The following is a 16,061-nucleotide window of genomic DNA, read 5'->3' on the forward strand; positions in this document are numbered from 1 at the left end:
GGGAAAATATTTGTTGGGTAAATGAATAATGACAGCAATATGATTAAGAGAGCCATAGGGGACTGTTCTGTGACTCAAATCCACAATTTGATTCACCCTCCAAAGGGGGGAAAAAAGCTGTAACTAGACGTTCTGAGTTTCTGACAACTAAAATTGAGCTTCTGAAGGATAGCCAAGTGAGGCGTCTTAACGAGAAAGAGCGATACATAAATAAATAGTTCTAGGTATCCTATTTAGTATAAAATAGGTGGCCTACAAAAGGCATCAGAAATACCATTGCTACACAGTTCTTTGATCTGTGCTGATGAAGTTAATTGCCTAAACACAAATGCAAACGAGGGGAAGAGGAGGGGTGAATTTGACAAGAAATTAAAAGTATCGGATTGTGCTGAGTGAGCCAGAGGAGATGCATGGGGAGGGAGAGGCCTTTTGAGCCTCCTTCCTCTAAGCCAACAGTTCAGGACCATTACCTGGTACATTCTCTGTAGCTCCTGTCAGAGGCTGGCAGAGTTGGTTAGCAATAAATAATCTTGAACCTTGTAGATACCACATCACAATTCCCAGGGAACCTAAAAGCACAGCAGCTGCCCCTCCCACAGGGTAGAGCCCAGATACTTAATACTTCAACTCCTCCCCAGGTGATTCCAATTTGCAACCATGGCGGAGTCTCAAGTATCGCTGTTGTTCATCAGGTGTTGTGATTTCAATTCAAATGGTCTAGAAGGTTTTCTAAAAAATGCAGTTAGCTTAGAATTGATACAACATTGGAAACCGCACATACTATTACAGAAAACTTACTTGGAAGACCTCTGGGATGTTGTCTTTCTGAGCACTTGTTTGTGATTGGATGGGGGCTTGGAGACCAAGGTGGAGGAACTTGGAGGTGGCACCACTTTTTGTGGCAGGGTGTTCGGCTTCTGGCCACCAGCTGTGGCACTTGAAATTCTGCAGCCTGCACCATTATTCATTGTCCATAAACTGGAGTTAGGTAGTGTCTGGCTGCCAAAGATTGCCTATTAGAAAAAAGAAAAGAAAATGATCTATGGAGAGCTCCTTCATCACCTTTATCACCTCGGGCTGTATGCAACTGATTTGTTACCCTGAAGAGGGGCAAAGAGGAAGGGAAAGTCCCCTAAGGTTGCCAGGACAGATCTTGATTCAGAGAATTGGGGTCTCTCAAAGAAGAGTTGCCAGGGGCTTTAAAAAGACCCTGACTCAGGAATTAAGGCACCTGGGCACTGAGGGCTAGTCAACACCCATGAATGAGAAAAGCTTTTGGTCTCTCAGTGTTTAATGATTGTCCTCCTAGGTCAGGGAAAATGGCCTGGAAACATGGCTGGGATACTAGACTACTTCAACACTGCAGTGTGGAGGAAAACAAAGATGCCCATGTGGCCAGGGCACCCTGCGCAACCAGATGGGGAAACGAGGCAGGAACAGAAACTAGGAGCCAAGCTATGCCTGACCTTGAGGGTAAGTTTCAGAATCCCAGCACCTCAATGAACTAAAGTTTAATGTAAAATGAAACATTTGACAATACTTAAATAAGTTTACTATATGAACACATCACCCAGTGAATGCATGACTGACACTGGGTACTTTCTGCAAGAGGTGGGCCTCTAAAGCCCAAGACACCACCTAAACATAGTGAAAATCACACAATCTGCAGGACATGAAGGCACATTTCTTCCAAATGGATGCTTAGCAATATTTTTTCTTTTTCCACTTTTATGTTTGTGTGTGATATGCATGTATGTGTGTATCCATGTTTGCAGATGTATGGCACCTGTGTGTGTGTTTATGTGCATGTGGAGAACTGAGGTTGATGGTGGGAATTCATCGTTGATGCTTCTTCCATTTTATTCAATGAGGCAGGGTCTCTTTAATCCAGAGTCGGTGATATGGCTAGTATTACTAGCCAGCTTGCTCCATGATCCCCTTGTCTCTGCCTTCTGAGGCTGAATTACGAGCTGGCCACCACTCCCACTGGCATTTATGTGGGTTCTTGGAATTCAAACTTGGGCTCTCGAATTTGTAAGGCCATGTTAACGAAGGCTATGGTACTGCTTAGGGTCTGGGCCACCACCTGGGGCCAGCTGGAGTCCAGGAAGCACAAACTGCTGCTGGCCATGTCTGGGTCTGTGGTCCTGAAGCAGCTGTGGTTTGTACTGATGACCACAGCCCGTTGTTACCACGGGAGTCCACGAGAACCAAGTGTTGAACCATGTGTGGAAGCACCAGGGCTGTACTGAGCAGGCCCTGCCTCTCACTGACCAGGGGAGAGTCCCCTTCCCTAACCAGGGAGCTGACTGTGCCCCTCACTGGCCTTGAGATAATGGACCTGGATGACCATGGCATAGGAGAGCTGACACCACCCCCTCACCAGAGAGGGGTGGTCCCAGCAGCCCAGACTGACTTGGCTACCACACATCCAGGGCTTTGAGTTGCCATTCCCCAACATATACCCCAACTGTGATCTGTTGAAGCCAGTGAAGGGACTGGCCCCATGGAACCATAGCAGCAGGATCTCTGGGAGGAGTTTCAGTGAGGGTCCAGTATTGATGGTGTACCAGAAGCCGACACATTACACATTTTCATTTTTTTTAGTTAATATTCTTTTTCTTTTTTAAAACAATAATTTATTTATTTGTATGTGTATTGGTGTTTTGTCTGCATGTGTGTCTGTGTCAGGATGCCAGATCCCCTGGAACTGGAGTTACAGACAGTTGTGAGCTGCCATGTGGGTGATGGGAACTGAACCTAGGTCTTCTGGAAGAGTCGTCAGTGCTCTTAACCACCAAGCCATCTCTCTAGCCCCTTCATTAATATTCTTATTTGTATTTTTCCAGTTTTTTAAGTTTTCCCAGGCTGGGGGGGGTGCACTACAAGGCTAAAGGGCAGATATGGAGGGATTGTGGTACATGATAGGAAATTCCCAAAGAATCAATAAAAAAATTATGGTTGTTTTTTAAAGATGAATTGAGAGGCTGTGGGAAAAATGTCTGGCAATTCTCTGTTCTCTGACTTTGGGATGACCCATTTTTGGGAACTGAGTCCCAAAATCTGGCTAGGGAGATATGAGAAGGACTGAGCTGAGGGGTTTTGTGTGGAGTCATCTGGTGACTGAACAGAGATTTCTAAGGTAGGGAATCTTTGTGTTTTCAAACTGGTCAATCTGCCTGTGGGACCAGATTAGGTCACAGTCAAAACAGACAGACCCAGAGACAGTGGGAAAGAAGATGGCTTTTCCTCATTTGTGCCTGGGCTCAAATGCTATTCTGATGCTCACTAGCGGCAACCACTTCCAGTTACTTAACCCCTCCTAGCTTTACATGTTTCGTAGGCAGTTGTAATTGCTTTGCTGGGCTGTTGGAGGGTGAATGAAGACCACACAGACCACTCTAGCCCAGGCATTCAACAAAGGGCCTGGAAATTAGCCAAAGTAGCACACGTTACACATGCACACAAACTGACGCTCAACACATGCTCTTTCCTCCCCAAACCTCACCCTCAGTTTATGGAGGAACCCAAGAGCACAATACCACCTATCTGTAATCCTCTTCGAATGGTAGTTGGTTATGCATTTTTCCAACATATTTTTCTGGTCTTATGGTGACGCTCACTAGCTGGGAACGCAAACTCTTAAAATGAAAACACATGTTTAGGTTCTCAGATCATATTTACTCGATTCTTTCTGGCAGGAATAATCTTTCCTCTTCTGAACATTTATAAACATGTATCTGTGTGGCTCTAACCAGGGTTCGGTCATCCGACCATGTATGGCGGCCATTTACAAACACAGCTTTCCTCTCTTCTAGAAAGTACACAATGGAATTGCTTGGATTGGATCAATTTTTTTTCTTTTTTTATTGCTTGTGTTTAAAAGTTTTTCAGCTGGGCAGTGGTGTTGGTGGCGCATGCCTTTGATCCCAGCACTCTGGAGGCAGAGGCAGGCGGATCTCTTAGTTTGAGGCAAGCCTGGTCTACAGAGGGAGTTCTAGGACAGCCAGGGCTACATAATGAGACCCTGTTTGGGGGGGGGTGTTTCAGAGGGAGTGTGTGTGTGTGTGTGTGTGTGTGTGTGTGTGTGTGTGTGTGTGTGTGTGTGTGTGTGTGAGTTTGTGTGGAGGTCAATTTTGGGTGCAAGCTTGTCTTTAGGTACGTACTAGGAATGTGGGTTCGAGCTGGCCTTTAGGCAGGGTGTGGGTTCAGGTCTCCACACTTGTGCAACAAATATTTTACTCACTGGACCATCTCCCAAGTCCCCACTGTTAATTTCTGTTGTACCCAGAATGCCTTTCAGAGTGTCTGATGCTTAATAAACATTTACACCACAAATGAAGAACACACACACACACACACACACACACACACACACACACACACACACAGTGCTATATCAGCTATTCTTTTTTTTTTTAAAGGTAACAACTGGATTTTTTGTGACAACAATAGAAAAACAGAAGACAGGCATGTGTAGTTACATACAGATATAACGTTGGGGTAGACCTTTTTCTACAGTTTAGTAACTAGAGTGTGTGCTATTTACATCCAGTTCACAAAGTCTAAACAAATGGAGTCCTTTGTAGATCCCAAATGGAAGAAAGTTTACTTTCCAAAATGCAAACTTTCTGCAAAGTCCCTCAAAGAGCAAAAATGAAGCAGGTGTGGAGAAATCCTTACTTAGGAGGTTCAGCTGGCTGGGACAATACCACTCCCCTCTCTCTTTCTAGTAACACTATTCAGATTCTGTTTGAATAATGTGTAATTACCTTAAAACATTTAAAAAAATTATACTTCCTATTTCTCTTCTACCTAAGATAATCACATTCACAATTCTGGCCAATGAGATCTATAAGCAGAAGTGCCCAGGAGTGGTTTTAGGACAGTTCTTTCAGAAGAGACACAGATGGCACGGCTCTGCTTCCCTCTAGCATGGATTACCTGCTAGAGGTAGATGGGCATAGGATGAACACAGTTAATAAAGTGTGCTAAAGATGGAGAAGAAAGAGCATGGGTTTCTGATGGCACCATGGTGTCTGGAAGAGCCTATTTCCACAGATGTCTAATTATATGGGAAAAAACTCTCTAATGCACCTAATTCTTTTATTGGCTAGGGAGGGGTTAGCTGTGACATGCAGTTAATTGTAATCCCAACTTAACTGATTCTCAGGCTATACAGATTCAAGCTTGCTTAACACAATAGGCATGGACTGTATTTCAGGAAGCAGTTACACATTCCAAGGACAGTAAAAAGCGATGACTTGTGGTTGGGTGACCACACTCTTAGACACTCAATGGACAACGAAGTGATCACCATTGTGTAAGGCGACATACCAGCCGGACATTACTTGAAATGTTAAAGACTCAGTAATGGGCACAAGTCTCTAGACACCTCACCAAAGCTGATGTTAACTGGAATGGGTTAAAACAATCACATCTATAAGAAACAGCCCACGAGAACAGAGAACACCGAACTCTGTTAAAAGCAGACCTGTAAGTGACTGTTTAGATCAGTGGCAGGAATCAGCTTCCCCAAGCTTCCTTCGCCTGCCCTGGCCTCAATCCTGCAACTCCACCAGTCACAGATTATTGGGATTAGTTCTGATAACCATACCTGAAAGCACAGAAGACTTAAATGAAACTCCTTCTTAAAAAACGAGATGTTCAGATATACCCTACCAACAACACAGGTATGATGGTGGCTGTCTGCCATTCTGAGCATGCTTGGAGCAAGGGAACAGGGGAAGAAATCAGTCTACTAACCTGCTCAACATATCCCTGCCTCCTGCTGCTTTGCCGGGTGTGGGAAACAGCCACACTACAGCTAGGAGACTCAGAAAACCACAGCTTGAGGGTTGGCATGGACCCAGGCAAAAGACTGGAAAGGCCCTCCTTCTACCACAACATAGGGTGATGGTGGGTGGGAAGGAGGGATCTCTGATAGAAGAAGCACACAGACTGTGACTGGGAAGGTCATGGAAGGTCATGGGGGAAGCAAGGCCTGGCCTCTTACTAGAAAGATAATGCTGTCCAGAGATTAAATTTTAGGAGGCTTTAATTTCTTTTTCTTCCAGAAAAACACTGCTTTCGGTCTCCTCTTAGGCTGGCCCATGATGCAATAGAGCGATTCTCAGTTTACTCTCTGAGAACCACAGAGGGGAAGCAGCAACTGGCCTCTATTTGAGCAGGGCAGCACCTCTGTGTGCCCCTTTCACACCAGTTCCAGAGGAGCAAACCTTTGTAGGCAGCATTTTCTCTACATCAGATTTTGCTCTCCCTAGGATAAAATGCCATTTGCAAGCACACACAGCTATTTCCCGAGGGTTCCTTGCTGGCAGCTCACAGACAGGGATGGTACACTTTCTTGAACACGAAAACCACTAATCACACACATGTCTACCACCAACCTGAGAGCTTTTCAGTGAAAAGAACACATTACAAGTTTTGGGAGGGCTTATGATGCTGTAAAAGCCTTGGGAGCCGAGGCGAGGGTGAAGAAGGTGTTTCTATTTTGGCAAAAGAAAGCTTCTAAAAGGCCTTTGTTTCACACTGTATCCAGTTCTTGGCTGTCTTCCACTCACAATGTTTGTCAGCTGGGTAAAGACTCAGGGCTGAGGGAAAGAAAGTGCAGCTCTTGGTGCTGCTGTGCTCTGGGCAGGGCCGTGGCTCGGGCAAAGATGGAGCATAAACCCAGAAGTGCTACTGTTCGTGTATGGAGAGACACCAACCATACAAATGCCAGAGACAGGACACTGAGATTCCCAAGGCCGTCTAGCACAACCTTCCATTTCTAAAACCAATGAACAAGGAAGGAATTCTTAATACTTCCAATGGCTTACTGTACAGGAGGCAAATACAGGTGCTTACCCGAACAGAACAACTTTGAAATTCATACTATCAACCAGCTGGAACAAGTATGCTTTAATAGACACCCTAAATTAACTGCATCTGCCAACAACCGAGGAACAACGAAGATAATTAATCCAGATAACTGGATGCACTTGTGGGCCCCAGAATCTTCATGGCTAACTGATGGAGACACTGTTAACAGTCAAGAGTTAGGAGCAGGTGGCTTAGGCCAGGGCCACTGTCCACGACTACAAGGAAGGTAGCTTTTGCCCTAAGAAGCACATGGCTTGCTGTCCTTCATCAGCAGCCACGACCCTATCTAACAAAAGAACCAGTCACTCAGACACAGGTGGAAAGGGTGGTGTTCTGGTGTTCACTCTAGACTCAAATGACTGGTGGCTCTGCTTTGCTATATCCATTTCCTTCTTCACTCCCTCCATGTCCATCACTGTGTGAACACAATCACACACCGTGCACAAAAGCTTGGTGGGCAGAGGGCTCATCTTTCTCAGAAAACTCAAGTTTCCTTAATACATGGCCATTAGAAAAAGGGAAATAGTGTTAAAAAATCAGTTCCAATTCTACTCTGGGATACACCTAACGTCTCAATAATGAAGACATTCTCTGTGTGTACATAGACATTTCTATGGGCTTACAGAAATGGGATCACATGACATCTTATGTTCTGAGGTCTGCATTTTCTTTCAAATAGCTTGGTATTTTTTTAATATTTATAAAGGCAGGCCTATCATCACTTTCATGATTATGTATTTTCTATATGGTTATCAAACCTGACTTAACACAGTACAAAATGTTACAAAGTGCCATGGGATAGATTTATAATTCTAGTCATATAAATGAAATTGTAACGTTTGACTTGAATGAAAAAACAGTATTCCAAATCTCTCTCTCTCTCTCTCCCTCCCTCTTTCTTTTTTGAGACAAGGTTTCTCTGTGTAGCCCTGGCTGTCCTAGAACTTGCTGACCTGCCTGCCTCTGCCTCCCAAATGCTGGGATCAAAGGTGTGAGCCACCACCACCCTGCCCCAAAATTTTCAGTGTCCATTTTGAACACACCCCCACCCTCACACAGGCTGAGATTATAAGCAAGCAGTGCCATACCTGGCTTTTTCACACTTGTGTAACTCGGTTCCTCATGTTTGCTTGACAAGCACCTGACTGACTGAGCCATCTCCACAGCCCTTCAGACTCTTTTGCTCCAAAGCATCAGAGGGTTAATTTCCTTGACTTTCCTTTGACCATTAAGCAGGAATGTCTTGTACTCTATAAAAACTCCATCATGATTTGATGCTGAGGTTGTTTTTCCCCTTCAGTTTATAAGACATTTCTGTCTTTGGACAAATGTGTTAACAATCTACACATACTATTATAAGAATATGCATTTTATCCTGGTATTAATCTTTATTTTTAACTCATTCTGGTGACTCTCTCTCTAGCAACTGTGAATAAATTAATTACAGATCCCTTTTTAGTTGTCCAAATAAGTAGCTGATTAACGAACCTGGAACTTCTCCCAAGATATATTTAATATCATCTTCTCCACCTCTGGGAGAGGCAAAGGAAGTTTCAGGGTTGAAATTATAATACGATGTGTATTTAAGGAATAAAAAATAGTCAGATGCAATGCCATGTCCAGTGATGGATTATTGGTGACAGCCAAAGTATGGAAGCAACTTAATACGTGCTGATGAATGAATGGAGAAAGAAATGTGATACACACAGACCATGGCATATTCTTATCCTGTCAGGACATTCCACTTTGGAAACGACACTTCATGTGTGGTGGGAATGTTTTCTCCACATGCTACGATTAAAACTTAGGTAAGACAAACCAGTCACAGAAAGGCTAATTCTACTATAGTCTATGTATATGAAAAGCCTGAAGCAAATCCACAGTAACAGGGAGGGAAAAGGCAGTGCCGGACACTGGGAGGAAGAGGAGGAAGCAGTGTTCAGTGAGGCTTCAGTCTCCATCCTGCAGCATGGGCTCTGGCTCTAGAGAGACTCACTGTCTGGCAAACACGCACAGTTAACAACACTGTACTGGACACAAGAATTGCTAAGAGGGTATATTTATGTTCTGTGCTTTTTACCACAATGAAAAACTACATTAAGAGTAGCTGAATTTTTGCTTTTTTGAGATAAGGTCTCACTCTTAGGCCAGGCTAGCTTCAAACTCAGATATCTTCCTGTCTCAGACTCCCAAGTACGGGGATTGCTCATTTTAAGACCAACTGATTTTTAGGGAACTTTTTAGCATGGGTCAGGATTGCTCCATATGCTTTACATGTTAAACTTGGCTAACCCTCTGCCAATCGTCTGCGGTGGCTGCCCCATCATCTCTGTTTACAGAAGGAACCAAGTCCCACAAATGTGAAATTGTTGTCCGTGAATAGGTAGTTATTGTGTAGTAAGCTGGGATTCATAACCCAGGGTATAAAGTGGACTACCACACTCAGCTGCCTTCCTTCCTTGTGTTATCTGACTCCCTTTCAGACACCAAGTGTCTAAAGTAAATCCTCTAAGTCAAATCTCTTTTCTAAAGAAAATATAAACAAACCTAACACCAACTTTCACCAGCTGAAGAGAAAAACAAATTCCTTCCTTCCTTCCTTCCTTCCTTCCTTCCTTCCTTCCTTCCTTCCTTCTTCCTTCCTTCCGTGATACATGCACATACTGTGTGGAAGGTGACATTGAGAATCTTCCTTTAGTACTCACTGCCTTTATCAGTTACCACTGTGTATCCCAGGTCTGGAATTTACTGAGATTCTCCTGCCTCTGCCTCCTAAATGCTGGGATGAAAGGTGTGCACCACCACTCCTGGCCTCTGCCTTTATTTGTTGAGATATGATCTCTAACCAGACATGATGGCTCACGCCTTTCATCCCAGCACTGGGGAGGCAGAGGCAGGTGGATCTCTGTGAGTTTGAGACCAGCCTGGTCTACAGAGTGAGTTCTAGGACTGCCACAGCTAACCAGAGAAATCCTGTCTGGAAAAGCCAACCCCCAGCAAACTAGCCAGCAAACTCCTGGGTCCTCTTGTTTCTGTATCTCAGCACTCACCCAGTCTGTTTACCCACTGAGCCATCTTCCCAGACCCAAATTTGCTTTTCTACAAAAAAATCATTTTCTAGGGAAAAAAAAAAACACCCATAAGCATATCCTTGTTAATTATTTTAAAAGTTAGCATGCAGGAGATTATACGTATGAATACCTATATATACATATATGTACAGACATATACAAGCATGAGTGAGCACACATACACGCAGGTTGAGTATCCTTACCCAAAATGCCTGGGTAATATTTCAGATTCTAGATTACATCCATTTATGTAATGAATCATCTCAAGAGAGGAACCCAAATCCAAATGTGTACTTTGCTGAAGCATTATATATGTTTTAAACATGGAGCCTAAAGGTCATTTTATATAAGATTTTTAGTAATTTTGTACATGAAAACAGTTTATGGTAAGGAATTTTCCACTTGTGGAATCATGCCAGGTCTCAAAAAGCTTTGAATTATGAAACTTTTGGTTTTTCAAGTTACTGATGCTCATTCTGAAGAAAATCAATTAAAAACAAAGCAATGACCTCAAACTGAAAGCTCAACTGGTTAAAAAAAGGGAATTCATAGGCCTGTTTTCAATGACCTATTATTTTATTTGCTAGCAGCTGTAGAGAATTGCATATTAGGGCCCTTGATTTCCTAGTAACACAATGGCAACTTACACTTCTGATTAGTGAAGAGAAAAAGTAAAAAGTACTAAATTCCCTTACAACTTTAAATTATCTGTTTATAGCTATCTAGCCTGTCTCTGTCCTGAAATGAATGACTGTCTGATTTGGCCCAGAATCACATGCAGCTGGCGTACTGTGCATATCTTATACAAACCTTGCTGTTACGTATTCAGTAAGCCATTTTCTGTGCTGCATCCATCTCTGATGGATGGAGTGCTTCCTGTTAAAGATGTCTTTCATTATTTCACACACAACTGCTTTGAGTCCTGCCATGTGCATAGAGACAGAAACCACAAAGCAGGACTCAGTAAGTGGACAAAGGCAGGTCCTGTAGCAAACCTCATCTTAGCCCTCAAGACCAGTGGTCTGCAGCCTTGCTAATGCTGTGGCCCTTTAATACAGTTCCTCATGCTGTGGTGACCCTGACTATAAAATTATTTCATTGCTCCTTCATAACTATGATTTTTCTACCTTTATGAATCATAATGTAAACACCTGGTATGTGACCCCCAAAGGGGTAATATGTGACCCACAGGTTGAGAACCACTGTTCTAGACAAACAAGGCCACCGTCAGCCACTGGTGTGTGAACACCTACAACCAAGCTGAGGTCCAGATAGTGCAGACCATTCTCTTCGTCTCTGGGGCATAGTGTGGAGCAGAACAGTGGCAGCAAAGATGGAACTTCATCTGATTAGTGACACGTGTGTAAAATAAGGAGCAAATGAAGTCCTTCTGCTGAGGAGGAGGGAGAAGAGAAGGGGCTTCTGAGGGATTCTGGCCTGGCACAGCTGTGTGACTAAGGGAGGTGCCCTGACTGAGGGCAGTTTCCCCACGAGTAGACTAGAGACTACATCCACCTGACACACAGGAAGCACTCCTCACACGAGCCTCGCCCCTCAATCACAGAGGGACACTCTTACAACAGCGTTACAAAGCACCTGATGTAATTGGGGATGACTTTTACTACAGTCTGTAGTGTGACAATGCATTAAGACTCAGATTTATAGGGCACTGGAAATGTACACCTAATGTGAACTATGCAAAACTGCTGGTGACATTCATATCTGTAGATTCCTGCTATGTTCCCTGCCAGTTTTCTTATAACACCTAACAGGAAATAAATATAAAACAGTATCATTGGTAACAGGGTTAAAAGAAACAGTAAAAAGCTATGACTGAAAAGACAGCAGTCTACACAAGCTCTGAATCTGAGAGCCTCGAACATGTTTCAGGATCTTCCATGGCTTCCTATTGACTAACGAAGAACAAGGGATGACGGAGCACGAGTGTTTCTAAGATCTTTGCACTCACAAACTTCTTAAGATACTCAATTAAGCTGGGCAGTGGTGGCACACGCCTTTAGTCCCAGTACTCGGCAGGCAGAGGCAGGCGGATCTCTGTGAGTTCAAGACCAGTCTGGTCTACAAAAGCTAGTTCCAGGACAGCCTACAAAGCCACGGAGAAACCCTGTCTCAAAAGACAAAACAAACAAACAAACAAAACAAAAACAAAAACAAAAAGATACTGATTTAAGCATTGTGGTTAGTGGGACTGTGCATATGAACAGTCAGACGTTATGATAGCTGAATTACTTTTCAATATAGTTTTGTATCAGTAAAAGCTTGTAAAATGTGTGACCTCCAATTTGTGTAAACACACACACACACACACACACACACACACACACACACACACACACACACACACACACGCACGCGCACGCACACACAGGCACACAGTGTGTCTTAGAGGCAGCACACAGCATGGTAACCAGACTTTAGATGTCAGATGCTGACAACCCTTGACTCAAATCCCAGTTTTTCCACTTCTTACTTATGTGACTCTAAGAAAGTTACATGGATATCTTTTCCCCCCATTAAAAAACAAAAAAAAATCAAAGGCAGTTATGTGGACTCAGTGAATCAGTCCAGATATAAAGCCTGGCTGGGTAACATTTGGTGATTTTCACTTGACAATCATAATCCTAGCGGTTCCCCAACAAATCTCTCTCATTATATCCCAATTAAAGAGGGGGAAAATGACATTCAAAGACATTCCGATAACCTGTTCTAGATCATGCCCTGCACACAGGAGATTTAAACCAAGCATCACGGACTCCAAAGCTTGTCTCAGGGACCATTTCCAAAGCCAACGAGATAGTTTTCACACACATTATTCATGTATTTTCAATAGGAAAGAAGAAGAGAGTTTAGGTTGGCAAAATCTACTACATTAGAGTGTCTTAGAAAAAATAAATAATGAAAAGCTAGAAATACAAGTGTTAGATGAATGAGTTCCCAATAAAGGTCAAGAGAAAAGTGTGTACAGGTGTGCGTGCGTACGTGTACACACACACACACACACACACACACACACACACACACACACACACACAGCATGTCATGACATTTATGTCCATATACCCAGGACTTTGGCACACATAGGTGAACTCCTCCCCTTGCAAGCCCGCAGGCAACCCTTCCTCTCTGACACACAAAGACTTTCAGGACAGCCTGCTAGCAGCTCTCTGCTATTGCTTACTGCTTGGAAAAGGGAATGATGCTCGATCAGTACCCCCCCCAACCCCCAAACATACAGTAGCTGAAGCTTCCTTCCTGCAGGGGGCTGAGCCTCTCTAGACATACACAATAGCGTTCCAGGAACAAAACAACAAGACTTGGATGTTTGTATGGGAATACCTCCCACACCTGTAGAGCCCTGAGTGTGCGAGTGTGCACGTACAGACACACACACACACACACACACACACACACACACACACAGAAACAGAGAGAGAGAGAGAGAGAGAGAGAGAGAGAGCAGTAGCAATCTGTTGCATCCCTGGGGCCACACCAGTAGCATTCCATTGCCTCCCTGGGCCTCCCAGATATTTCTACACCGAGAAGAGGCCCCTCAGCAAATGCCAAGGTCTTGGCCCTGCTGCTTCACAGCGTCTAAGTTAGAACCTGCTCCTGTTGGGAGGGGAAGCAGAGAGCAGATGGGTGAGACCAGAGGAACACAGCTGCAGCATCTTCCTACCCTGGGTCACCTTACTCAAGCAGCAAACTAAGTCTTTGAAAAGGAAACGGAACCTGTGACACATTCAGATGTGCTTAAAATCTCTCCTCACCCCGTCACTGCAAAAAGAGACTTCAGCAATTCTGCCTTGGCCACCAGAATGCCCTTACTTTTTTCTGTCCTTTGGGCTCCTTTTCAGGCTGGATGAGGCAGAGGAGAGTGGGAGGGAAGGCAGGGGGCTGGGGCTGGGAGCAGGACTTTAACAAAGAATCACTTCAACAGAGACCACTGAGTAATGGCTTTGCCTGCGCCAAGAATAACATCAACTCAATGTCGCCAATTAGAATCAGGTCAGTCGGGCCTCACCACTGCTCCAGGCCTCCACCCGGACCCCAGCATGAGGTGCTACTCATGCTGATGTCACTAGTAGTCACTGTGGCCCCAGCAAGTCCCCCACTCAGTTCAAAAAGAAGTGTTCTTGAACTCTCCTCTTATAGAGGCAGGAAGCCAGGAGGAGAAGGAAGTGGCAATCGGGGGAGGCTAGAGGGATAGATACTAAGAATCACCCTCCCAGCCCTAACTCGGGACTCTGGCAGAACCCCTAAGCACCCCAAGCTCATTTTACATGAGGTAAGATACAGGGAGTACCTGGAATAGTGCTGTGTAAGCCAGAGCTGCTAAAGCAGTGGCCATTACTAACAAAGCAGAAGGGGAGGGCTCTTCCCAGTTCCTTATCTCTTGCCTATTCTAAGATGTGAACCCTGGAGCTGTGACTGGTGAGCAGAATGTAACCTGATAAGGAGGATGAGCAAGGAGGTGCTCTGATAACTCACTTATGAGAATGCCGTGGGACCTGGGGTGAGGAAGATAGCAACAAAATTCCCATAAAAATGACTGTTTGAAATTTTGTAAGTTTTCAACATACAATTTCCCTTCCAAGGGACAGGAAAAACAACCAATCAAACACACACACACATACACACACACACACACACACACACACACACACACACACACACACACACACCATACACACACACACACAGACAGAGAGAGAGAGAGAGAGAGAGAGAGAGAGAGAGAGAGAGAGAGAGAGGGGGAGAGGGAGAGAGGGAGGGAGGAGAAAGAGAGACAGAGAGATAGAGACAGAGTATCTCACTCCTTCTGGATAGATTTCATTGTATGGTCCCTGAGAGAATGGCATTAACATCCCTTGGGGGCTTGTAAGAAATGAAAATAACCAAGCCCTCTCCCCAACCTACTTACATCAGAAATGGGATGAATGTGGGACAATCAGTGTTTTAACTGGCTCTTTTGCTGTCCTAGACTAGGGATGTACAGACTAGGGCCTGTAGGCCAAATCCAGCCTGCTGTCGGTTTTTGTAAATAAAGTTTTATCAAAACATTGCCACAGTCATTCATGGACATAGTATGGCAAAGCTGAGGAGCCACAACAGAGATCCATGGTGAGTGAAGGTTATTTGCAGGAAAAGTCTGTCAACCTTGTGCGAGGTTTTACAAGCTATTGGGTTCAGTCACTAGGGTATAAAAAAGCCCATACTTCCAGTATTCACTTTCTTTGTTTATCATGGATGATACTTTCTCTTATTTCTGTCCCCAAATTTCTGCTAATGGCTTTAAGTGACTTCCTTCACTCCCAGGTGACAGGGTCCATTTTTTCAGGGGCAAACTTGGTGCATGGCAATTTCTAGATTTGTGAGTACAATGGTAGGCAGACGCAAAGAGCAATGCTGATTGTGCATGAATCTAAGTGCTCTGACTGAAGGCAGAAAAGGATGGAGGACTTTCTTTGCACATAGTGGAAAAAAAAGCCACATGGTCACCCAAACATTTATTAAAAGACCACCATGTGAAAGGTGCTATTTATAAAAAGAATTACTACACTACAGTGCATGATAATGTACCCTAGTGTAAGGTATCTATAAAGACCCTTTAACATACTAGTCTCCAAACATCTTGCCTATGGATGCATGCTTGGTAAACCTAACTTTAATTCTACACAGGAATTTCAAAAAGGCAGTTAGTAAAATTGCTAGTTACCTATACTTCAGGAAAATGGCTAAAAAGCACAGGGTGTTCATTAGATAAATACCATCTTCACCCAGAGAATTAACATGAGGGAAGAGATGCAGGCCACACTGAGAATGCAACCCATGCTTCAATCAATAGTTTGGTGGTGATTAAGACAGTCAGGCCTAACACTGCTAAGCTAAAAACAAAGGCCTGAATTCTATCGGGACTTTGCTTCTGCCGTGGAGTGACTAACTCTGAATGTTTTCTGAATAAAGTGCTCCAAATCACTAAGCAGTGTTCAAGTCATAATACCTAAGACCTCATTGGCTGTCTGGCGATAAATCTAAGCTGGTAGGATTTTGTTGCTCTTGTTTCCCCACAGGCCTGGGACTTTA

At 44.0% G+C, this 16,061-nt stretch overlaps 1 protein-coding gene across 20 annotated transcripts in view; it reads right to left on the reverse strand.

Annotated features, from left to right (window-relative positions):
• The window catches only part of Ttll5 (tubulin tyrosine ligase like 5), a 237,788-nt gene that overhangs the window by 44,684 nt on the left and 177,043 nt on the right, over positions 1 to 16,061 (reverse strand). For all 20 annotated transcript variants that reach the window (XM_027418555.2, XM_027418564.2, XM_027418563.2 and 17 more), the window contains one exon: positions 799 to 1,013. In XM_027418555.2, coding sequence (XP_027274356.1) covers positions 799 to 1,013 — 215 coding nt within the window. The remainder of the gene's footprint in view (positions 1 to 798; positions 1,014 to 16,061) is intronic.

Source organism: Cricetulus griseus, chromosome 5 (genome assembly GCF_003668045.3).
Source record: "Cricetulus griseus strain 17A/GY chromosome 5, alternate assembly CriGri-PICRH-1.0, whole genome shotgun sequence".
NCBI classification, from domain to species: domain Eukaryota; kingdom Metazoa; phylum Chordata; class Mammalia; order Rodentia; family Cricetidae; genus Cricetulus; species Cricetulus griseus.